Source organism: Mesoplodon bidens, assembly GCF_964165515.1.
Source record: "Mesoplodon bidens genome assembly, chromosome: 6".
In the NCBI taxonomy this organism is placed as follows: Eukaryota; Metazoa; Chordata; class Mammalia; order Artiodactyla; family Ziphiidae; genus Mesoplodon; species Mesoplodon bidens.
This window is the reverse complement of record NC_138162.1, coordinates 58,600,140-58,626,589: the sequence shown is the minus strand read 5'-3', so window position 1 is coordinate 58,626,589 and position 26,450 is coordinate 58,600,140. Positions and strand designations below refer to the sequence as shown.

Genomic DNA, 26,450 nt, shown 5'->3' with positions numbered 1-26,450 from the left:
GGTAGCTGCTAGCCACGTGTGACTTTTGAGCACTTGAAATTTGGCTAATGTGACTGAAGAACTGGAGTTTTAATTTTATTTAATTTTCATTAATTTAATTTCAAATGTACATAGCCGTATGAGGGTGCTGGCTGCTGTGTTGGGCAACCCAGCCCTAGAATCACTCCCTTCCTCTGAAAAATGAAAAGCAGTCATTATTATACTACTTAGTATTTGCAGTTATCAAAGATTGAATTGTTTTCTTGTTCTTATATCTTAATTTCTATCTATAGAAATTATTTTCTATGCTTTTAACCTTCAAAGTTGAGTTTGGGGGGCTTTCCTGGTGGCGCAGTGGTTGGGGGTCCGCCTGCCAATGCAGGGGATGTGGGTTCGTGCCGCGGTCCGGGAGGATCCCACGTGCCGTGGGGCGGCTGGGCCCGTGGGCCGTGGCCTCTGGGCCTGTGCTCCGCGGTGGGAGGGGCTGCTGCGGTGAGGGGCCCGCGTACCGCAGAGGAAAAAAAAAAAAAAAGTTGAGTTTGGCTTATTCAGTCAATAATGATGGAGATTTTAATTGTGAGTCCCTTGACTAGACTGTAAACTACATAAGAACAGGGACTGTCTTCTCAGTTGTGTCGTAAAGCCTAACACAGCACCCAGTGTGCAATTGTCCCTCAATTTTTTTTTTTTTTTTTTTTTTTGCGTTACGCGGGCCTCTCACTGTTGTGGCCCCTCCCGCAGCGGAGCACAGGCTCCGGATGCGCAGGCTCAGCGGCCATGGCTCACGGGCCCAGCCACTCTGCGGCATGTGGGATCCTCCCGGACCGGGGCACGAACCCGTGTCCCCTGCATCGGCAGGCGGACTCTCAACCACTGCGCCACCAGGGAAGCCCCCCTCAAATATTTTTGATTGTTAGGTGTATAACTCATAAGAGAGTTTACTGTTACTATTGATTGAGGAGAGTTTACTGTTACTATTGATTGAGAAATATTCTAGAAGTTGTTCTTTTAAAAAATCCTATGTAACATTTTGTTTTCTTAATTGCTAGTTACTTTTAAAGCAGAGTATGAAATACTGGGTCAGGGGTCTCCAAGACTATGCCCAGGTTTGTTGATTTGCTTTAAGGACTCACAGGACCCAGTATTTAGTTGCAACCACAACTATGATTTATTACAGCTAAAGGGTAAAAGCAAAATCAGCAAGGGCAAAGGTTCATTGGGTGAAGTCCAGAAGAAACTGGGCACAAGTTTCCAAAAGTCCTCTCCCAGTGGAGTCACACAAAATGTACTTAATTCCTCCAGCATGGAATCGTGACAGCACATGTGGAGTGTTGTCTGGTGTGGAAGCACATTAGAGATCTGTGCCCAAGGGTTTTATTGGGGGCTGGTCAGCTTAGGCACAGTGTTGTATACTGTGTTTGTACAAACAGTTTAGGCACATTCCTATCAGTAAAGAATGGTAGGAACCCTCCAAAATCCATTTTCTGAGACTCTACCCGAAGGCTAACTTTGCAAGCAGGCTTTTTAAGGATGCCATTCTCAAGCCTGCTATGTTAACTCGTTTCTGCACAAATATTTACTTAAATCTTGATTAATTTGGGCTATGTTTTATATTTTTAAGTAGTAGGTCCTGACAATTTCCTCTCATATTCTCCTTTTTGATATTTGAGTATATCAAATATATATATACCTTAAACATCTACTCAGTAGGTGGTTATCATTCTCTTACTGAGCACCTCTGGTTACAGAAAAGTTAGTGCCTCTGGAGGCATCCCACTCAATTCTCTAAAAATTTCTCTTAAAACTTCTTTTCCATATTAAACCCAAATATGCCCTTCAGTTTGGGCCTTGGGATTACATGAAACAAACCTAGTTTGTCCTTTATATGTTACCCTTTAAATATTCACAGGTAACTTGTCAGTCTTCAATTCTTCTGTAGTACAGGAACACAGAGTTTTCTGTTTCTCTTTGCCCTTTATTCTTTGTGGTTATAACAACAAATTCTATTTACAGTATTTTTTTTTTCCTGGCATATGTTTTGCACATTGTATTGGTATTTTATAATATGGAGGTTTTTATTGTGTTTTGCTTTTTTTTTTAGCCGATTTACTCTGACATGATATTGTATGTATATTGGGGGGATTCTTATCTCCTAAATTTTATTGAATTTCTGATTAAAAAAATAATTTATGTAATGAGACTCCTAGATTAGAAGATTTTTAATGTTTTATTATGAAAAATTTCAAACATATTCAAAAGTGGATAGATAGTATAATAAACCTGATGAATCCATCCCTTAGCCTCACAGTTATCATTCCATAGCTGGCCTGTATCTTTTGGACTCCCCACTCTCCAGTCCCCAACTCAGAACTGTTATTTTGAAGCAAATCCCAGATTAGAGCTAAACTTCTTAAATGAAGTTGGAAATGTTTCTATTTAGAAACATTGTATCACCTTTTACTCCCTCATAATGGTGTGAGAATATCTGTTTCACTGTATGTTTACATTGTTTTAGAATTTAAAAATATTTTAAACTTCAGTATGTGAGAAAATTATCTTGTTATAATTTTCAGTTTTAAAAATTAGTAGTGAGATTTAAAGTTTTTATTCGCTCCTTTTCTTTTTCTCTTTGAGTTTTAGATATATGTGCTGTGTCCATTTTGGAGGAGGAAATCTTTATGTATCTTAAGAATTTTTGCATTCTTTATTTCAAGTATCAAATCACTGGTTGAAAATCTCATGTGTGTGTGTGTGTGTGTGTGTGTGCGTGTGTGTTTTCTTTTTCATAGCTGACTGTTAGTGAGTGCTTTACTGTGTGGCAGAGGTTGGGTTAGTTTGGGTGTAGAATTCTTCATTGGGACCAATTTTTCTTCAAAATCTTGTTTGTTTTCTTCCACTGCTTCTATAGGTTGCAGTGTTGCTGTGGAGAAATCCAAAGTTATTCTGATTCCTAAAATCCTGAGTATATGTTTATGTGATCCTAAGTTTTGTTTTTATTTTTCCTCTCTGGAAGCTTTCAGAATCTTCTCTTTGCCCCGATACTCTGTAATTTCAATGCTGATGTGTATTAGTGTGAATCTTTTTTCCTCTGTTGTACTGGATAACTGGTGGCTCTTTTAATCTGGAAATCCAGGTCCTTGAATTCTGGGGAATTTTCTTTGTTATTTTGTCATTAATTTCTTTCCCTCTACTGAACTTGCTCTTTCTTTCTAGAACTTCTCTTGCTTGGACCTTGAATTCTGTACTGGTCTTATATTTTTCTTATCTTTTGTTCCCCTATTTTCTTCTCTCTACATTTTTACTCCACTTTTTTTTTTTTTTTTTTTGCGGTATGTGGGCCTCTCACTGTTGTGGCCTCTCCCGTTTCGGAGCACAGGCTCCGGACGCGCAGGCTCAACGGCCATGGCTCACGGGCCCAGCCGCTCCGTGGCATGTGGGATCTTCCCAGACCGGGGCACGAACCCGTGTCCCCAGCATCGGCAGGCGGACTCTCAACCACTGCGCCACCAGGGAAGCCCTACTCCACTTTTGAGGAGAATTTTCTTAACTTTATCTTTCAACTATTGTTGAATTTTTTTGTTGTGCTAATATGTGTTTAAATTCAATAGCTCTTTTTGTTTTCTAAATGTTCTTGAATTGTAGCCATCTTTACTTTCATTGTTTTAATGCATAGTGAGCTATTTTCTTTCTAGAGGGCATGTAAATATTCACTTAACATTCGTCTAGATTCTTTAATCATTATTTCTCTTTGATATTTAATTCCTGAATCCATTTGGAATTTTTTTCTTACTTGGTAATGTGTTAGGATTTCTCCTCTCCATTAATAATCAGTTTTTCTAAAAACCATTCATGGATTAATCATCATCATCTTTTTTTTTTCTTTCAGTTTGTACTGTCTGCTTCTATCATGGGTGTCACTGTCAGTGTTTTCTTACTAACATTCATCTCTCTAGTCTAATATTTTTCCTTGATGCAGAAGATTATGCAGGATAGGAGTTTACTAAATCTGTTTTCTGTCATTCCTTAACAATACACTGTCTACTCCAAGCAATTGAATGTCTTCTTATTCATTGTTGCAAGACATTTATATCAATCCTTCTTCGTGTTTCTGGCTTTTTTCATTAATTTTACTTCATTCTGGGTGTGAATCTTTTTGGTTAGTATAGCTTTCTAGTCAGGTGATTTGTTTACCATTATTCATGTAAACCCTATTTAATGTTAAGGCTTTCATTTGAGACTGAATTGGGACCTTATAAATACAATTCATGGTATAAAATATCTACCACTTATTTATACTTCAAAGGTTTTTTGTCATTGAAGAAGGAAAGTGAGGATTTGGAGTCATACTTTATGTTCAGCCAATTTGTATTGACCATTTAATCTTTTTTTCCCTCAAATGTAGTATGAATTGGCTCATGTTTACCATTGTCAGTCTTGCATAGTTTTTCATATTCCAGTAAATTGATCTGACTGTCATAGCTTTGGGATCCTTGAGCAAGGTACTATTTTAATACATTCAAAGCATTGACTCTCTCTAGTTTTATTACATAGTTGCTTATCTCACTGAGCTGTATTTAATTATATCTCAGTGTTTGAGGGCATTCAGACTCCTTTCAATTCTCTCACTTAAGACTCATTGTCAATGACATATGCAGTAGTAGAAATCGACTGTACCGAATTGAAAGGAAAAATACACACATTATACTTTACTTACAGGATATATTGGCTTTTCACTTTTGTTCTACCAGTCAGACTACCAAAGATTTAGATCTTACCTTGATAGAAATGTAAAACCGACATTTTTTTAGGAAGGAAATTTTATACTTTCAGGAATTCAGTCATTATAGTTATCATTTATAGCAAGTTGTTAAAATGTTAGCAATTGAAAGAAGTTGTGGTTATACTCCTTTTTCCCACTGGTGATTACATACTAATAGTATGACTATTACTTTATAATTTAAGTTTTCTTATACCATGTTCTAAATACATAAATTGCCAGACTCTGAGAGATAATTAAATTCAGAAGACTAAGGAGGCTAAACCTAGAAATTAAGTTTAGGTTGAGAAAGGTCATGATTATTTTCTTCCAGGTATTTCAGACTCCTCAAGTGATATGATACTTGATTTTATCCATTCTAGTTTGTGGTATTTCCTCTTTTTCCCATACTTGGAGCTCCTGTGTTGCCGAACTTATTTTTCTATGTACTGGGAAATTCTTACCTCAGATTCTGAAGATGTCTTGGTAACATTTTGATATCCTGGTAACACTTACCTAACAGGTAAATTTCTCTGATTCAAAGTTAATTTGGTCAGAGTACTATCTTTAAGTACTTTTCTTTGCAAGTGGTAGGCTTTTAATAATTGGGTACCGAATGAAATAGCTGCAACACTATTATAAGATTCATCTTGCAAACAGAATTTGAGCAGATAAAGGAATTAGGAGTAGTTTATGCATTCTAAAAGCACTTACGGTATGCTGGAACCTGAGATTCAAAGGTGAGGAAGATGCCATCCCTACTTTTGGTAAGGCAAAGTGGCAAGTACCTGGGCTCTTCGGAGTTAAATTGCTTTGCTCTAGTGCTACCTCCAGTATGTACTAGCTCTGTTACCTTGAGCACATTATTTGGCCTTTACAAGCTTCAGTTTTGTCATTTCAAACATGATGATAATCATGATTTCTATAAAGTGCTAAGGAGAGCATTTACAGTCGCTGTTCAATAGGTGTTAGCTGTTACTGTTGGAGGAGTCATTATGGATCAGATGCTCAGGCTGAACTGGAATAAGGCTAGAGTGAATATCAGATAGAAAGAAGATTGCCCAGTGGGGGCAATCTTCTAGATACCTATCTTCCCTTGACTTTATCTGACTCTCAAAGGTTAAACTTCAAGACCCTAGACCACTTATTTAATTATAATGCTGTGATATAAATATAATATGAACCACAGAAGGAAAAAATTATACTGTGTTTACATTTCTGTAATGTTGCTGCATTTCTGCAGATTCCTTACAAGTAAAGGAAACGATTAGTTTTTCAGCACGTCCCTCAATGGACTGCTTTTCACTGTATTACTTAAATAATAAGTAGATACCAAAGTAGACATGTCAAATAATTGAGGAAGGTGGAATTAACTAATGTTAAAAAAAATCATAGTACATTATGCCCCTTTTTTGTAGAATAAATAATTTTTAAAAATTTCTTTCAATGTTAAAATTATTAAAGAATGTATTTATGCTTTTTTTTTTTTTTTTTTAATGCGGTACGCGGGCCTCTCACTGCTGTGGCCTCTCCCGTTGCGGAGCACAGGCTCCGGACGCGCAGGCCCAGGGGCCATGGCTCATGGGCCCAGCCGCTCTGTGGCACACGGGATCCTCCCAGACCAGGTCACGAACCCGCATCCCCTGCATCGGCAGGTGAACTCCCAACCACTGCACCACCAGGAAAGCCCTATGCTTTTGTTTTTATATGTACCATACTAGCATATTCACTCTTTGTTCTATAAAATTTCATGTTTTTCTGAATCATGGTATAGTACACCTGAAACTAACACGGTATTATAAATCAACTATACTTCAATAAAAAAATCTTTTTAATTCATGTTTTATCTTTTCATTTCTAACTTAACACATACTGTTATCTTACCACTGTTTTATAAATGGCAAATACACTTGTGTACATAGATTACTTCCATTTTTTCACAGGAGAGAGTCTTGTGCAAAGATGGTTCAGCACTTATCTAAGGATATGTATAAAATATGATCTAAGAATGTGCTTTTGTAGTTCAGGTCTAGTTTTGTAAAACATAAGTCTAAAAAATTAAAGAAAACCAGATATTGCTTTGGATTTTTGCCTCTTACTTCCATAAGATGATCATACCTTGAATTATTTTCTTCACTGGTATCTTAATTTTTGATATTAATTTATAGCTATATCTCTTATATAGTATTAAAGTATGAGTCTCTCATGCTTTTAAAAAAGAGGGTAGTTATAAACATTTATTATATCTCTCATCTGAAAACTAAAATGAATAATAACAAAGCCCTTTGTATTTCTCAATTTATTAGTGGATAGCAGTACTCATGATTTTCATTATAGAACTCTCTGAAAGATTATGCTACTTTCTGTGTAGCCTCATACACTGTTGCCAACATGGATATTTTTCGTGGAATCCAGAGTTAAATTTTTCTACTCTGTTCTTTATATGATTGACTCCAGGTAGGTACTGGTTTTTGTCTCTCCTGCTTGCTTTTTCTGTATGTTTTGTCTGATTATAGGGAGAAGACTTACATAATAGCTCTTTATCCTATTATGTACAGCCTGGAATCTTCTATCATTTTCATTTCCGCCAGGATAGAATAGAGGAGTGAACTGAGACATGGACTTCCATCCTCATTCTGCCACCAACTAACTTTGTGATCCCTCTGTGCCTCACTTCCATCATCTGTAATATAAAGTCATTTATCTAAATGAACTCAGCAAGACTCTTCTGACTCTTAAAAAACAATCCCATGGTTCTTTTTAAAATTGTGGGGAAAAACACGTAACATGAAATATACCTTCTTATCAAAATGTTAGGTATACTGTATACAATTTTTCATCTTGCAAGACTGAATATCTGTACCCATTGAACAGCAAGTCCCCATTTCCCCCTTCCCCCAGCCCCTGACAACCACCATTCTACTTTCTTTTTTTAAGACTGACTACTTTAGATAGTTATACAAGTAGAACCATGTGATATTTGTCCTTCTGTGACCGGCTTGTTTCACATAGCATAATGTCCTCAAGATTTATCCATACTGTAGTATATGACAGGATTTCCTTTTTTAAGGCTGAGTAATATTCAGTTGTGTGTGTATACCACATTTTATTTATCCATCCATCCACTGATAGATATTTAGGTTATTTCCATCTCTTAGCTATTGTGAATAATGCTGCAGTGAACATGGGGGTGCTAATATCTCTTTGAGTTCCTGACTTCAATTCCTTTGAAATATTTCAGTTATTTGAAACATTTTAAAATACTCATGTGTATTTTAGTATAAAAACTAACAGTGCCAAGTTAAACAAGTCAAACAATTCAAGTTTACTTATATTCCATAACATATTACAGAAAATTGTGTTTCAATAAAAAAGACTCTTGTTTCAGAACAGGCAGCTAATAGCAACTGAGCAGTTAATGTTTTTTTGTGAATAAATTTTAAAAGAGACTACTGCCTGTCCTGAATTCCCAGAAATGGGATTGCTGGATCATATGTTAGTTTTATTTTTAATTTTTTGAGGAATCTTCGTACTGTTTTTCATAGTGACTGCACCATTTTACATTCTACCAACAGTGTAGAAGGATTCCAGCTTTTCTGCATCCTTGCCAACACCTGTTATTTTCTAGTTTACTGATAATGGCCATTCTAACAGGTGTGAGGTGATATCTCACTGTGGTTTTGATTTGCATTTCCCTGATGATTAGTGATATTAAGCATCCTTTCATATACCTGTGGCCATTTGTATTTCTTCTTTGGAAAAGGTCTGTTCAAGTCCTTTGCTCATTTTTAAAAATTAGATTATTTGTTTATATTTTTATTGTTGAATTGTAGGGTTTCCTGATATATTTTGGGTATTAACCCCTTATCAGATATATGGTTTGCAAATTTTTTTATTATTCCATGAGTTGCCTTTTTTTTTACTATGTTTTCTTGGCTGTACAGAAGCTTTTCAGTTTGAAGTAGTCCCACTTGTCTGTTTTTGCTTTTGTTGCTTGTGCATTTGGTGTCATATACAAGAAATCAACGCTAGGAGCAAAGTTAGGAAGTTTTTACTCTATGTTTTCTTCTCGGAGTTTTATAGTTTCAGGTCTTATGTTTAAGTCTTTAATTCATTTTGAGTTGATTTTTGTGTATGGTGTAAGATAAGGGTCCAATATCCTTCTTTTGCATACAGATACCCAGTTTTCCCTGGATTTGTTGCAGAGACTATCCTCTCCCCATTGTATATCCTTGGCTCCTTTGTCATAAGTTAATTGACCGTATATACATAGGTTTATTTCTGGGCCCTCTATTCTATTCCATTGGTTTATATGTTTGTCCTTGTGCCAGTATCATACTGTTTTGATTACTGTAACTTTGTAATATGTTTTGAGGTTATTCAGGGTCCTTTGTGGTTCCATAAGAATTTTATGATTGTTTTCCTATTGTGCAAAAATAAAATTCCATTGGGATTTTGACAGTTTGTAGACTTTTATGGGTAGTATGGACACTTTAACAATATTAGGTCTTCAGATCTATGATCGCAAGATGTCTTTACATTTATTTGTGTTGTCTTTAATTTCTTTAAGCAATGTTTTGTAATTTTTAATATTCAAGTCTTTAACCTTGTAGTTAAGTTTATTCCTAAGTATTTTATTCTTTTTGAGCTATTGTAAATGTGATTGTTTCCTTAATTTTCTTTTTGGATTGTTCGTTGTTAGTGTATAGAAACAACTGAATTTTAATGTTTGTTTTGTACCCTGCAACTCTCCTGAATTCATTTATTAGTTTTAATTAACTTTTTGCTATGTGGAATCATTAGAGTTTTCTACATATAAGATCATGTTATCACAGATAATTTTACTTCCTCCTTTCTTTCTTTTTTGGCTGCATTGGGTCTCAGTTGCAGCATGCAGGATCTTTGTTGCAGCATGCAGTATCCTCCATTGTGGTGCGCAAGCTCTTTGTTGTGGCACACAGGCTTCTCTCTAGTTGTGGTGTGCAGGTTTTCTCTCTCTAGTTGTGGCGTGTGGGCTCCAGAGCACGTGGGCTCTGTAGTTGCGGCATGCGGGCTCTCTAGTTGAAGCACGTGGGCTCAGTAGTTGTGGCACACGGGCTTAGTTGCCCTGTGGCATGTGGGATCTTAGTTCCGCAACCAGGGATCAAACCCGCGTCCCCGGCATTGGAAGGTGTATTCTTTACCACTGGACCACCAGGGAAGTCCCTACTTTTTCCTTTCTGATTTGGATGACTTTCATTTCTTTTTTTCACCTAGTTGTTCTGCCTAGAACTTCTGGTACTATGTTGAATAGAAATGGCAAGGGTGGGCACCCTTGCCTTGTTCCTGATCTTAGAGGAAAAGTTTTTCGTTTTTACTTTTCAGTATGATATTAGCTGTGGGCTTTTCATAGTCATAGAGCCTTATTATTTTGAGGTAATTTTCTTCCATTCCTAGTTTAGTAAATGTTTTTGTCATGAAAGTGTACTGAGTTTTGTCAAACACTTTTTCTGTGACTATTGAGATGATCATGTGATTTTATCTTTCATTCTATTAATGTAGTTTATAACATTGATTGATTTTCATGTTGAACCATCCTTGCACCCCAGGGATAAATCCCACTTAGTCATGATTTATGATCCTTTTAATGTGTTGTTGAATTCTGTTTGCTAGTATTTTGTTGAGTCTTTTTGCATCTGTGTTCATTAGGGATGTTTGCCTGTAGTTTTCTTTTCTTGTAATGTCTTTGTCTGGTTTTAGTATGAGAATAATGCTGGTCTCATAAAATGAGTCCAGAAGTGTTCCCACGTCTTCAATTTTTAGGGACGAGTTTAAGAAGGATTGATGTTTTTTCTTCTTTAAATGTTTGGTAGAATTCACATGTAAAGTTATCTGGTCCTGGGCTTCCCTGGTGGTGCAGTGGTTGAGTCTGCCTGCCGATGCAGGGGACACGGGTTCGTGCCCCGGTCCAGGAAGATCCCACATGCTGCGGAGCAGCTGGGCCCGTGAGCCATGGCCATTGAGCCTGCGCGTCCGGAGCCTGTACTCCGCGACAGGAGAGGCCACAACGGTGAGAGGCCACAACAGTGAGAGGCCCACATACCTCAAAAAAAAAAAAATTATCTGGTCCTGGGCTTTTCTATGTTGGGAGGTTTTTGGTTGCTGACTCAATCTCCTTCTTTATAATTGGTCTGTTCCGATTTTCTATTTCTTTATGATTCAGTCTTGGTGAGAAGTATATTTCTAGGAATTTAGCCTTTTCTTCTAGGTTATCCCATTTATTGTAGTATAATTGTATATGGTTGTCTCAAAATCCATCGTATTGTTTTGGTGTCAGTTATGTCTCTTCTTTCATTTCTGATTTTATTTGCATCTTCTCTCTTTTTTTCTTAGTCTAGCTAAAGGGTTGTCAATTTTGTTGATGTTCTAAAATGCTAACTTTTAACTTTGTTGATTTTTTCTATTATTTACTTCATTTATTTCTGCTTTAATTTTCATTATTTCCTTCCCTCTGCTAACTTTGAACTTAGTTTATTCTTTTTCTAGTTCCTTGAGGTATAAGTTTAGAGTATTTATTTGAGATACTTTTTCTTTCTTTTTTAAAATTGAAATACAGTTGATTTACACTATTACACTAATCTCAGGTGTGTAATATAGTGATTCAAAATTTTTATAGATTATACTCCATTTATAGTAATTATAAAATATTGGCTAGATTCCCTGTGCTGTACAATATATCCTTGTAGTTTATTTATTTTATACATAGTAGCTTGTATAAACTTAATCCCCTATCCTTATATTGCCCCTACCCCCTTCCCTCTTCCCACCAGTAATGACTAGTTTGTTCTCTATATCTGTTAATCTGTTTCTTTTTTGTTATATTTACTAGTTTGTTTTATTTTTTAGATTCTACATGTAAGTGATAGCATACAGTATTTGTCTTTCTCTGTCTGACTTATTTCATTAAGCATTAACCATCCAGGTCCACCCATTTTGTTGCAAATGGCAAAATTTTATTCTTTATTTATGGCTGAGTAGTATTCCATTGTGTGTATATATACATATATGTGTGTGTGTGTGTATATGTCACATGTTTTTTATCCATTCATCTGTTGATGAACAGTGTGTTATTTAGTTTCCATGTATTTGTGAATTTTCCTGTGTTCTTACTAATATTTACTTCTAGATTCACTCCACTGTGGTAAGAAAAGATACTTAGTATGATTTCAGTCTTCTTAAATTTGTTATTTTGTGACCTAACACGTGGATCTTTCCTGGAGAATGTTGCGTATGCACTTGAGAAGAATTTGTATTTTCTTGCTGTTGGATGGAATGTTCTGTATATGTCTGTTAGTTTCATTTGGTCCATAGTGTTGTTCATGTCCTCTGTTTTCTTATTGATCTTCTGTCTGGATGTTCTATTTATTATTGAAAGTTGAGTAATGAAATCTATTATATGTGTTGGTATCTATTTCTCCCTTCAGTTCTGTCAATATTTGCTTTGTATATTTGAGCATACATATATTGCTCTGATGTTGGGTGCATATATATTTATAATTGTTTAACTTCCTGGTGAATTGACTCTTTTATCATTATATAATGTTTGTCTTTGTTTCTTGTGACAGTTTTTGACTTAGTCTGTTTTGCATGGTATAAGTTATGCTATCCTTGCTTTCTTTTAGAGGTTACTATTTGCATAGAGTATCTTTTTTGTCATTTTATTTTTAGCCTATGTGTGTCCTGAAATATAAAGTAAATCTCTTATAGACAGCATTTAGTTGTATCTTGTCTTTTAACTTTTAGCCATTCTGTCTTTTGATTGGGGAGTTTAATCCATTTACATTTAAAGTAATTATAGATCAGGAAGGATGTAATATTGCTGTTTTGTTAACTGGTTTTTGTCTGAATTATAGCTGTTTTGTCCCTCTTTTCCTCTCTTTCAGTCTTACTTTGTGTTTTGTTGATTTTTTTGTAGTGAAATACTTTGATTCCTTAACCATGATCTTTTATGTATCTTCTATAGGTATTTTCTTTGTGGTTACCATGGCACTTAACTGAAACCACCTTACAGTTATAATAGCCTGTTTTAAGCTCATAATAACTTAACTTTAATTGCATGTAAAAGTTCTACTTTTTCACCCCCACACACACACTTTATGGTATTGATGTCACAATTTACATCTTTTAATGTTGTGTATCCATTAACCTATCTTTATAGTTAGCTATTTGTATTTATGTCTTTATCTCCTATTCTAGTATTAAAAGTGACATATTACAGTATTCTATATTTTTCTATACATTTACCTTTATCACTGAGCTTTATACTTTCATATATTTTTATGTTGCAGTCTAATGTTCTTTCCTTTCAACTTGAAGGACTTCCTTTAGCATTTCTTGTAAGGGAGGCCTAGTGAATGAACTCCCTCAGCTTTTGTTTATCTAGAAAAGTATTTCTCCTACATTTTTGAAAGAAAGTTTTGCTGGATATAGTATTCTTAGTTGGCTGGGTTTTTTTGTTTGTTTGTTTGTACTTTGAATATATCATTCTGCGTGCCCACCTGGCCTACAAAATTTCTGCTGAGAAACCTGTTGATAGTCTTATGGGAGGGGTTTCCTTAATGATTCCATCATTTGAAATCAAATTTTTTAAATCAAGGACTTGAATTCTGAAGGAGGGAGAGAAAACATTGAGTTTTATGAAACCAAGAGGTCTCGAGACAGTGAATTATAGGGCACTTGCCAGCTTATTTTAAATTTAAGGTAAAGACAGAGTATTCGTTCTCTTTTTTTGCTTCCAGAGAATAGAAGACTCAAGAGCAGAGGAATCAAGAGCCCATAATGACATCTCAAGTAAATCAATAAATACACATATGTCTTTTCATTTGGAAAACAACAGCTCAGACTTTATGCAAAAAATGTTTTCCACACATATATATCTATATCTATGTTTTCCTAATGAAATAACACCTATTTTGTTTTTCCATTGATTTGAGAATTTAATATGAACTAGAATAGCCTCAAGATCTAAGATTATTTGCTGTAAAAATTTCCCACTTTGTTTTTTAATTTCTGAACTTACCAGAGAAAACTAAACACCCTTACGTACTTCTTTAGGTCTGAGGATCGTGAAGGAGGTGTACTCTTTAGCATAAGTAGAATACTTTATTTCTTTCCTGACAATATAATTAAAACATCTGTTAAAAGCCATATAATTAAATACAGTATTTTGTAAAATGCCACTATATGTACCGATTGCCCTTCTCAGAACTAAGAATCTGTCAAACTGTCTTTGTAGAAATCTTCCCAGGAGTAGTAATTCATTGAGGCCTGTGCAGTGCAATCTAAGATAACCTTTTTTAATTAAAATGGGGAATTAAAAAGCCAGTTCAAAAATTTGTTTCCTTTCGTTTGCTCAAGGTGAGGGTGCTGGAACTTCTGTTCCAATAGAGCCCCAGCAGTTGTTAAAAACATCATAAATTCTGGCTGTGTGTTGTGTGCCTGTAGCCATTACATGTGTAGCTCCGAATGCTGCTGTGGTATGTGATGGTCAGGCACATTAATGAGTCAGTGTTTAATTGTCACTTTTTTGTTGGTAGGGTTAGGAGGATTTTTTCTTTTCCTTCTCGAGATTGAATTAAAATAGATGTCTTCTAAGCTTAGAAGGAACAAGTTTTCTAAGACTACAGCAGATAGAGGAAATTTATCAACTTCTGGGTAACAAACTTGTCAAATACACTATAAGAAAAATAAAATTTTTTTTGGCATTACATTTTGTGCCATCAAGTAGAGATCCTTGCTCATAATAGGTGTTCACTTAATTATTTTAAAATATAGTTTTATATATTTATTAAAAAATATAAAAATAATAAGGGCTTCCCTGGTGGTGCAGTGGTTGAGAGTCCGCCTGCCGATGCAGGGAAAACAGGTTCATGCCCCGGTCTGGGAAGATCCCACATGCCGCGGAGTGGCTGGGCCCATGAGCCATGGCCGCTGGGCCTGTGCGTCCGGAGCCTGTGCTCCACAATGGGAGAGGCCACAACAGTGAGAGGCCCACATACCGCAAAAAAAAAAAAAAAAATATATATATATATATATATATAAATAATATACATATAAATATATTTTATATATATTTATAATATTTAATTCACATGCCATTTAATTAATTCATTCAAAGTGTACAAAGTGACTTTTAGTATATTCACAGAATTGTGCGACCATAATGACAGATAATTTAAGAACATTTTCATCACCACCAAAAGAAACATTGTACCCATTAGCAATCACTCCCCATTTTCTCCTACACCTCCCCGATGCTAAGCAATTACTTTCTGTCTCTGTAGATTTGCCTATCTGGACATTTCATATAAATGGATCATATAATATGTGGTCTTTTGTGACTGGCTTCTTTTACTTCACTTGATGTTTTCATGGTTCATCCATGTTGATTACTTTTTCATGGCAGAATAATATTCTGTCATATGGATATGCTGTATTTTATTTATCCCTTCATCAGTTGATGGATATTTGGGTTGTTTCCACTGTTTGGCTATTATTAATTATACCTCTGTGAACATTCACATGCAAGTTTTTGTGTGGTTATATGTTTTAATTTCTCTTGGGTAGGTACTTAGGAGTACAGTTACTAGATCATATGGTAATTCTGTTTAGCCAGTTGAGAAACTGTCAGACTGTTTTCCAAAGGGGCTGCACCATTTCACTTTTCCACTGGCAGTGTATGAAGGTCCCAATTTCTCCACATCCTTGCTAACACTTGCTGTGGTTTCAAGCCATCCTATTGGGTATGAAGTCATGCATCATTTGATTTTGATTTGCATTTGTGTCATGGCTAATGCTGATTATCTTTTTGTGGTTTTTTTTTTTGGCCATTTGTTTATCTTCTTTGGAGAAGTATCTCTTTAGATCCTTTGCTCTTTTAAAATTGAGTCATTTGTCCTTTATTATGGAGTTGTATGAATTCTTCATATATTCGGGATGTAAGTTCCTCATTAGATATATGATTTGCAAATATTTTCTTCCATTCTGTGGGTTGTTCTTTTCATTTTCTTTATAGTGTCTTTTGAAGGACAAATATTTTTAATTTGATGAAATGTTTTGTTTTCTTTTGTTGCTCATACTTTTGGTGTCATATCTAAGAAGGCTTTGCCTAACTAGTGGTCACAAAGATTTACTCCTATATTTTCTTTAAGAGCTTTACAGTTTTTGCTCTTATATTCAGGTCTGAAATCTATTTTGAGTTAATTTTTACATGTGGTGTGAGGAAGGGGTCCAAATTAATTCTTTTGCATATGGAAATACAGTTGTCAAAATCAAACACCATTTTTCAAAGAGACTCTTCTTTCTGCATTGTATTTTCTTGGCCTTTCTGTCTAAAATCAATTGACTTAAATATAAGGATTTATTTCTAGACTCTGAGTTCTATTTCATTGATCTATATTTATATCCTTACGTCAGTACCACACTATTTTGACTGCTGTAACTTTGTAATAAATTTTGAATTTGGGAAGGTTGAATCTTCAAACTTTGTTCCTTTTGAAGATTGTTTTGGCTCTTCAGGATCACTTGTTTTCAAATGAATTTTAGGATCAATTTCTGAATTTTGGCAAAGAGGCTACCTGGGATTTTGATAGGGATTGCATTGAATATGTAGATGTATTTGGGAAATAGTACCGTTTTAACAATATTAAGTCTTTTGATCCACAAATGATTTTGCTCTTCTTATTTTATTGTGTCATGCATAGGGATTGAAATATGAACGTGGAGGGAAATTTTTGTCCATTAACCCCCCTACATTACAACTGTTTTTAATTATTTTACATTGGAATAACCATTGAATATTTCACTGTGCTACTCATTAGAACTGTAAGCTTCTTTAGGGCAGGATATATATTAATTATTTTTGTATTGCTGAGAGTTAATGTCATAGTTAAGAAAAGCATTTTCTTAACACCAAAAAGCCCCTGTAATATGTATACGTGTATAAATGGGTAGAACAAGGGCTCACAGGTAATTATAAAAGAGATAGAATATTAGCAGTACTCTGAAGTTACCATTAATAACAAATGGCTAACTGACATTTTTTTAGGCTTTTAATTCATATATATTCATAGTATTCCTTTGGAGAAAAATGAAATAATGATTGCTTTATAGATTGATTTCTTTTAAAAGGCATAATTTATATGTTCTTTAAATTCATTTTAGGTACCAAATCTGATTCCAGTTTTGATGTTCAAATTAGGAAGACCACTGGAACCTGTGTTATACAATGATATCTTGTATACTTTGCCTACGCTTGGTGTTCACAAGGTTTGTATATTAAGCAACTTACTTTGGGGCAAAAAGAAAGTGAGACATGAATTTTGTTTGTTGTCATGAGAAATTTTGACCCTTTAATTTTGCCTTGATCACTGCTTCCCTTGTTGGGCCAAACATTTTTGTTACAATATTTAAGAATTAATTTTTTAAAATCATTTTTTCATCAAGTTTTCCCATTGGCTATTGTCTGAGATTGGGTCTTTATGCCCCCAGAATTGCTAACTAGCTCCTCCCAAAGCTATCTCCAACCTCTGAGGAGATGGGTAGTACTGTAGTAAGCTTCTGTTTCAGTCTTTATAATAAGAGGTTTTTAAGTTCCTTTGGTAACCTTGGGGTTATCCACATTTGCATTTATGAAACCAAAGTTTTTTCAATGTTTCCTAGGTGTGCATAGGACAAATTCTACGAGTAATTCAACTTCTTGGAACCACTCCGCAACTAAAAGCTATCACTCTGCGCTTGTTGACTTCTTTGTGGGAAAAACAGGTAAGCTCAGATATACACTTGTATGAGTAGTATGCATGTCCCTTTCACTGAAGAAAGCTAATTTTGTCATTATGCATGACACTGCTTTGATATAGTAATATTAGTGAGTGACATCAATGATTGCATTGAGAAATTTTGATTTAGTGTGGTGCTTTTGATCTATAATGCGGTCAGTTGTGATTGACTCTCAGAGAAATTGATAATAGAAAATAATCTTATTTCCTTAATTCTGAAATTTATTTTTCCATTTGTGTGGATAAAGTGTTAGAAATATAAGTGATTAGAGCCTTTGTAATTAGAGTGAGATTTTGCCACTTTTTTCTTGTTTTATGAAATGAACAGTACAGGGATCTGTAAGAAAATCCCCAGCAATCATAACAGCATTCTTTTTTTCTGATTAGATGAAACACATTATAATTTGCAATGCAGATGTAAGATTTAGAGGTGAAAATGCTGCATAAAAGGAGACAATTATTATTCAACTCAAGTTGTGAAATTACCTTTTTTGTGAAATTGCCTTCTTAGGATCGTGTCTATCCTGAACTGCAGCGTTTGATGGCCATGTCCGATGTGCCCTCTCTGTCTGTGGGCAAGGAGGTCCAATGGGAGAAACTGATAGCTAAAGCAGCATCGATCAGAGATATATGCAAGCAAAGGTAAGACATGCTTGACCCTTGGGAATGTATATCATGATATATTATTTTGCATTTAATTTTTTTATTGCAAGCAAGAAGCGAGGAAAGATAGGCAGAGGATGTTTGAGTAAGAATAAATGAATATTAAAGTCAAGTTGTCTGACTGTAAAATTTAGTAACATCAGACAATAACTTTGAGTAGAAGGCATGTCTTTTCAGGTCTAGACTTATATCTAGGTTTAGAGGCTATTTATATATCCTTTTCTGTGTAATAATTTAATGTTGTAATAAAACATATGATGTTACATTTTCTATTTTTCTATATATAAATTCCTGAAACCTAAGCAGTGGATTATGGATCAAACTGTTCTTTCTTATATTCTCCTTATGTTATACTTGATTTTTATAAGATGTTTTAATAGAGAAGGCCTTATTTGTAACTCCTTGAATGGAATTAATTATTAGGAATTATTACAAGGAGGGAAATGACCTTGAATTCCTGTGTATGCTTTAGGGTTTAGGAAGACGTGAAGATGTTAGGGAGATGACTGCTATTCTAGGTTATGGGTTAATAACTAGGCAGGCGGTGACAAGACTGAAATAACACTAAGCAAAGCTCCACCTTGCCAGATTTCTATTTTCTTGAATTAGGGTAAGGCCAAAATCTTAGAGAGGAAATAGATTTGATACATTTGAAATGAGTTATAATCCTGCAGTTTCATATATTGATTGAGCCACTGCACTGTAGAATTCTTAGAGCATCATTCTCACTTATGTCAATGATGACACTGTGAATGGTACTTCCTGAAGCTGCGCAATGAATGGGTTGGCCCAGATGCTGATAATGTGGATGATTTCTGTTTCAAGTAAAATCTTGGATCAGACTGTATTTAAGCCTCAGGAGTTCTGCCTCTTTTCTAAGCTTCAGCCTTTTGGCAACACAAAAAACATCTTAGTCTAAAAGCTACACACGTGTTAACCCAAGACTTAAGAGTTCAGATTCTCTTGAGGTATTGGCATGGAAAAAATTTAGAGATGATAGCCGACATTTTAATTTTACATACTTAAAGCTGAGGCTTAGGAGACGCTAAACATCAGACCAGATCAGAGTCTGTTGAAAACTTATTCAGTGAACCTTTCAGTTACCATCTTGAGAGCCATCAAAATTTTCCAGTTCTGTTCAATGATTTCCATTTGGCGGACAGTGAAGCAATAGAATTCAGTCAGGTAATTTTTTCAATTGATATTTTGTTAAATAGAGAGAAGTATTATATCGCTGAGGGATTACAAAGAATGCAGACCTGAGCACTTCTTTATGAAGTTAAAAGCATTCTGGGGATAGCACAATGTATGTGGGATAGAGGAAGGAGAGGAGGATGAGTGAGTGAATCCAGCACAGTACCTGGCATGAAGTAAGTGCTCAGTCAGTTATAATTCATATTATTATTGTTTTTATCATCATTATCATTATCGTCGTTATTGTGATAGGCATACCCACCTAAGTTTGTAATACTGCTATGACCAATCATCTTCTGATCTCAAATCCCTGGCTTTACTGATGATCTCAATAAGGTAAGTCAGTTCTTTTCACTATTATTATAGAGTTGAGTTTTTGTCGATTCAGACAATAGGTTTTGTGATTCAGGGAGAATAAAATTTGTTAAGGAGTGTCTTCTTTTTTGGGTAATAATACCAAAAATGAGCCTGAAGTTACAGCAGAAATGATGAAGATGCAAATCTTTGAACAAAAGCATATGGTATTACTAGTTGAGGGTCAACGCTTGATAGGCACAAGAGTAAAGAAAAGCATTAATGTTTTTGTTCAGGCAAAAGACCTTGGAGTAGTAATATAGTTCTTTGGCTTTAATCTTGTGTCTAAACTGTCATTTCTTGTAGGCCATATCAGCATGGTGCAGATATGTTGGCAGCTATTTCCCAGATGTTGAATGAATGCACTAAGCCTGACCAAGCTACTCCAGCAGCCTTGGTGTTACAAGGTCTTCATGCACTCTGCCAGGCTGAGGTGGGCTTTTTTGAGTTGTTTTGTATAATTTGGAAGAAAATAATTTACAAGACATTGTAGTTACAAGGATGTAGGAGATTTTTGTTCAGAAGAGTGAAATAAGACAGTCTACTTTACAAATTCTTTGCAGAGGGAAGTCTTGAAACATGTAGACATTTTCTAGAGGCTAAAGAAAACCAGACTTTAGATTCTTCCCTGTTGTTATTTATTTTTGTTAATATAGGAGAAGTATGGTTATAGGAGAACTCTTGAGTACATTTGCTTCTCGGTTTCGTGATTAGAGAGCCTTAGAAGCAGAGGAGGTAAGGAAATCGGCATGGGCCAGTGGCAGTTTTTTTTTTTTTTTTTTTTTTTTTTTTGTGGTATGCAGGCCTCTCACTGCTGTGGCCTCTCCCATTGTGGAGCACAGGCTCTGCGGCCATGGCTCTCGGTCGTGGCATGTGGGATCTTCCCGAACCGGGGCATGAACCCGTGTCCCCTGCATCGGCAGGTGGACTCTCAACCACTGCGCCACCAGGGAAGCCCCCAGTGGCAGTTTTATAGCCAGCAAAACCTTTTGTTGGCTTGAAGATTGGCAGAGGATCCTTTCTTTCCTAATGATCAGACTGGGTAGGATGGACTGATATTAGAACCGAGTCTCTAAATCATCTTCTGAACTTCAGACTGCTCCCAAAACTATAGCACAGCAGAGGAAATCTTTAATCTTTTGGGAAAATGTGGTAATTACATCAAAGATCATTCATCGACCTAACAAAAGTTTTTTATGTAAAAAAAAATTTTTATGCAGCCTTGTAAGCGGCTTTATTATTGTTTTTTAATGGAAGTATATTTGATTTATAATATCATATTAGTTTCAGGTGTACAACATATTAATTCAATACTTTTATAGATTATACTCCCTTTAAGTTATTAAAAAACAATGGCTATATTTCCCTGTGCTGTACAATATATCCTTGTTGCTTATTTATTTTATGCATAGTATTTTGTGTCTCATAATACATAGCCCTACCTCCCCCCTCCTCCCTTCCTTCTCCCCACTGGTAACCACTACTTTGTTCTCTGTATCTGTGAGTCTGTTTCTGTTTCGTTATGTACGGTCATTTGTTTTATCTTTTAGATTCCACATATAAGTATAACATAGAGTATTTATATTTCTGTGTCTGACTTATTTTACTAGGCATAATATACTCTAGGTTCATACACATTGTTGCAAATTGAAGAATTTCATTCCTTTTTATGGCTGAGTAATATTCCATTATGTATATTTGGAATACACACACACACACACACATCTTCTTTATCCATTCATCTGTTAATTTAGAGGAAATTCTTTCAGCTTTTCATCATTTCACCATTGAGTGTGATGTTAGCTGTGGGTTTATAATAATTGGCCTTTATTATGAGCAGATATGTTCCTTTTACACCAACTTTGATGAAATTTTCTATCATGAATGGATATTGAATTTTGTCACATGCTTTTTCTGTGTCTATAGAGATGATCATGTGATTTTTTTTTTAAATTGGGGTATAGTTGATTTACAATGTTGTGTTAGTTTCTGCTGTACAACGAAGTGAATCAACTATATGTATAGATATATACTCTCCCTCTTGGGCCTCCCTCCCCCCCCATCCCACCCATCTAGGTCACCACAGAGAACCAAGCAGAGCTCCCAGTGCTATACAGCAGGTTCCCACTAGCTGTCTGTTTTACACATGGTAGTGTATATATGTCAATCCTAATCTCCCAATTCATCCCACCATCCCTTCCTGTGTCCACATGTGTGATCTCTACCGCTGCATCTCTATTCCTGCCCTACAGAATGGTTCATCTGTATCATTTTTCTAGATTCCACATATATGCATTAATATATGATATTTGTTTTTCTCTTTCTGATTTACATCACTCTGTATGACAGAGTGGGTCCATCCACATCTCTACAAATGACCCATTTTTGTTCCTTTTTATATCTGAGTAATATTCCATTGTATATATGGACTACATCTTCTTTATCCATTCATCTGTTGATGGACATTTACGTTGCTCCCATGTCCTGGCTATTGTAAATAGTGCTGCAGTGAACATTGGAGTACATGTGTCTTTTTGAATTACGGTTTTCTCAGGGTATATGCCCAGTAGTGGGATTGCTGGGTCATATGGTAGTTCTATTTTTTGTTTTTTAAGGAACCTCCGTACTGCTCTACATAGTGGCTGTACCAATTTACATTCCCACCAACAGTGCAAGAGGGTTCCCTTTTGTCCACACCCTCATTGTTTGTAGATTTTTGATGATGGCCATTCTGACCGGTGTGAGGTGATACCTCATTGTAGTTTCAGTTTCCATTTCTCTAATAATTAGTGATATTGAGCATCTTTTCATGTGCCTCTTGTCCATCTATATGTCTTCTTTGGAGAAATGTCTATTTAGGTCTTTCACCCATTTTTCGATTGGGTTGTTTGTTTTTTTGATGTTGAGCTGCATGAGCTGTTTGTGTATTTTTCAGATTAATCCCTCATCAGTTGCTTTGTTTGCAAGTATTTTCTCCCATTCTGTGGATTGTCTTTTCATCTCATTTATGATTTTCTTTGCTGTGCAAAAGCTTTTAAGTTTCATTAGGTCCCATTTGTTTATTTTTGTTTTTCTTTTCGTTACTCTAGGAGGTGGGTCAAAAAAGATCTTGTTGCGATTTATGTCAAAGAATGTTTTTCCTATGTTTTCCTCTAAGGGTTTTATAGTGTCTGCTCTTACATTTAGGTCTTTAATCCATTTGATTTTATTTTTGTGTATGGTGTTAGGGAGTGTTCTAATTTCGTTCTTTTACATGTAGCTGTCCAGTTTTTCCAGCACCACTTATTGAAAAGACTGTCTTTTCTTCATTGTATATTCTTGCCTCCTTTGTCACAGATTAGGTGACCATAGGTGCATGGGTTTATCTCTAGGCTTTCTATCCTGTTCCATTGATCTATATTTCTGTTTTTGTGCCAGTACCATACTATTTTGATTACTGTAGCTTTGTAGTGTAGTCTGAAGTCAGGGAGCTTGATTCCTCCAGCTCCGTTTTTCTCTCTCAAGATTGCTTTGGCTATTCGGGGTCTTTTGTGTTTCCATACAAATTGTAAAATTTTTTGTTCTAATTCTGTGAAAAATGCCATTAATAATTTGATAGGGATTGCATCGAATCTGCAGATTGCTTTTGATAGTACAGTCATTTTCACAATATTGATTCTTCCAATCTAAAACATGGTATATCTCTCCATCTGTTTGTGTTATCTTTGATTTCTTTCATCAGTGTTTTATATATAAATTTGGATTTTTAAAATTTCTTTTTCTTCGCTGATTGCCATGGCCAGGACTGCCAAAACTATGTTGAATAATAGTGGCGAGAGTAGACATCCTTTTCTTGTTCCTGATCTTAGAGGAAATTCTTTCAGTTTTTCACCATTGAGAATGATGTTTGCTATGGTTTTGTTGTGTATGGCCTTTATTATGTTCAGGTAGTTTCCCTCTATGCCCGCTTTCTGGAGAGTATATATCATAAATGGGTGCTGAATTTTTCAAAAACTTTTTCTGCATCTACTGAGATGATCATATGGTTTTTATTCTTTAATTTGTTAATATGGTGTATCACATTTTTTGATTTGCGTATATTGAAGAATCCTTGCATCCCTGGGATAAATCCCACTCGATCATGGTGTATGATCCTTTAAATGTGTTGTTGGATTCTGTTTGCTAGTATTTTGTTGAGGATTTTTGTGTCTATGTTCATCAGTGATATTGTTCTGTAATTTTCTATTTTTGTGATGTCTTTGTCTGGTTTTGGTATCAGAGTGATGGTTGCCTCGTAGAATGAGTTTGGGAGTGTTCTTTCTTCTGCAATTTTTTGGAAGAGTTTGAGAAGGATAGGTGTTAGCTCTTCTCTAAATGTTTGATAGAATTCGCCTGTGAAGCCATCTGGTCCTGGACTTTTGTTTGTTGGAAGATTTTAAATCACGATTTCAATTTCATTACTTGTGACTGGTCTGTTTATAGTTTCTGTTTCTTCCTGGTTCAGTCTTGGAAGATTATACCTTTCCAGGAATTTGCCCATTTCTTCCAGGTTGTCCTTTTTATTGGCATATAGTTGCTTATAGTCGTCTGTTATGATCCTTTGTATTTCCGCGGTGTCCGTTGTAATTTCTCCTTTTTCATATCTAATTTTATTGATTTGTGTCCTCTCCCTTTTTTTCTTGATTGGTCTGGTTAAAGGTTTATCAATTTATCTTCTCAAAGAACCAGCTTTTAGTTTCATTGATTTATGCTATTGTTTTCTTTGTTTCTATTTCATTTATTTCTGCTTCGATTTTTATGATTTCTTTCCTCCTACCAATTTTGGGTTTTGTTTGTTCTTCTTTGTCTTCTTGCTTTAGGTTTAAGGTTAGATTGTTTATTTTAGATTATTCTTGTTTCTTGAGGTAGGATTGTATTGCTATAAACTTCTCTCTTAGTACTGCTTTTGCTGCATCCCATATGTTTTGGGTCGTCATGTTTTCATTGTCCTTTGTTTCTATGGATTTTTTGATTTCCTCTTTGATTTCTTCAGTGATCTCTTGGTTATCTAGTAGTGTATTGTTTAGCCTCAATGTGTCTGTATTTTTTTACTGTTTCTTTTCCTGGAATTGATTTTTAATCTCATAGTGTTGGTCGGAAAAGATACTTGAAATGATTTCAATTTTCTTAAATTTACTGAGGCTTGATTTGTGACCCAGGATGTGATCTGTCCTGGAGAATGTTCTGTGTGCACTTAAGTAGGAAGTGTATTCTGCCACTTTCTGGTGGAATGTCCTGTAAGTATTAATTAAGTCTGTTTGGTCTGTTGTGTCATTTTAAGCTTGTGTTCCCTTATTAATTTTCTGTCTGGATGATCTGTCCATTGGTGGTAGTGGGGTGTTAAAGTCCTCCACTATTACTGTGTTAATGTCAATTTCTCCTTTTATGGCTGTTAGCATTTGCCTTATCTATTGAGGCAGTCCTATGTTGGGTGCATAAATATTTATAATTGTTATATCTTTTTCTTGGATTGATCCCTTGATCATTATATAGTGTCCTTGCTTGTCTCTTGTAACATTCTTTATTTTTTATTTTATTTATTTATTTATTTTTTTGCGGTATGTGGGCCTGTCACTGTTGTGGCCTCTCCCATTGCGGAGCACAGGCTCAGCGACCATGGCTCATGGGCCCAGCCGCTCCACAGCATGTGGGATCTTCCCAGACCGGGACACGAACCCGTGTCCCCTGCATCGGCAGGCGGACTCTCAACCACTGCGCCACCAGGGAAGCCCACATTCTTTATTTTAATGTCTGTTTTATCTGATACGAGTATTGCTACTCCAGCTTTCTTTTGATTTCCATTTGCATGGAATATCTTTTTCCATTCCCTCACTTTCAGTTTGTATCTGTCCCTGGGTCTGAAGTTGGTCTCTTGTAGGCAAGATATATACTGGTCATGCTTTTGTATCCATTCAACCAGTCTATGTCTTTTGGTTGGAGCATTTCATCCATTTACATTTAAGGTTATTATCAATATGTATGTCCCTATTACCATCTTTTTTTCCTTCGGTATGCGGGCCTCTCACTCCCGTGGCCTCTCCCCTTGCGGAGCACAGGCTCTGGATGCGCAGGCTCAGCAGCCATGGCTCTCGGGCCCAGCCGCTCCGTGGCACGTGGGATCTTCCCGGACTGGGGCACGAACCTGCATCCCCTGCATTGGCAGGCAGACTCCCAACCACTGCGCCACCAGGGAAGCCCCACCATTTTCTTAATTGATTTAGGTTTGTTTTTGTGGGTCTTTTTCTTCTCTTGTGTTTCCTGTGTAGAGAAGTTCCTTTAGCAATTGTTGTAAAGCTGGTTTGGTGGTGCTGAATTTTCTTAGCTTTTTCTTGTCTGTAAAGCTTTTGGTTTCTCTGTCGAATCTGAATGAGATCCTTGCTGGGTAGAGTAATCTTGGTTGTAGTTTTTTCCCTTTCATCACTTTAAATATATCCTGGGGCTTCCCTGGTGGCGCAGTGGTTGAGAGTCCGCCTGCCGATGCAGGGGACATGGGTTCGTGCCCCGGTCTGGGAAGATCCCACGTGCCGCGGAGCAGCTAGGCCCGTGAGCCATGGCCGCTGAGCCTGCACATCCGGAGCCTGTGCTCCGCAACAGGAGAGGCCACAGCAGTGAGAGGCCCACGTACCGCAAAAAAAAAAAAAAAAAAAAAAAAAAAAATAATATATATATAT

The 26,450-nt window shown here is 35.9% G+C and overlaps 1 protein-coding gene across 6 annotated transcripts in view; it reads left to right on the top strand.

The window, feature by feature from the left end:
• Positions 1–26,450, top strand: part of FOCAD (focadhesin) — a 311,561-nt gene that overhangs the window by 126,069 nt on the left and 159,042 nt on the right. For all 6 annotated transcript variants that reach the window (XR_014016190.1, XM_081238309.1, XM_081238312.1 and 3 more), the window contains 4 exons: positions 16,937–17,041; positions 17,435–17,536; positions 18,062–18,192; positions 20,068–20,194. Coding sequence is in view for 5 of the 6 variants with exons in the window: in XM_081238309.1 (XP_081094435.1) it covers positions 16,937–17,041; positions 17,435–17,536; positions 18,062–18,192; positions 20,068–20,194 (465 nt within the window). In the remaining variant the exon portion in view is untranslated. The remainder of the gene's footprint in view (positions 1–16,936; positions 17,042–17,434; positions 17,537–18,061; positions 18,193–20,067; positions 20,195–26,450) is intronic.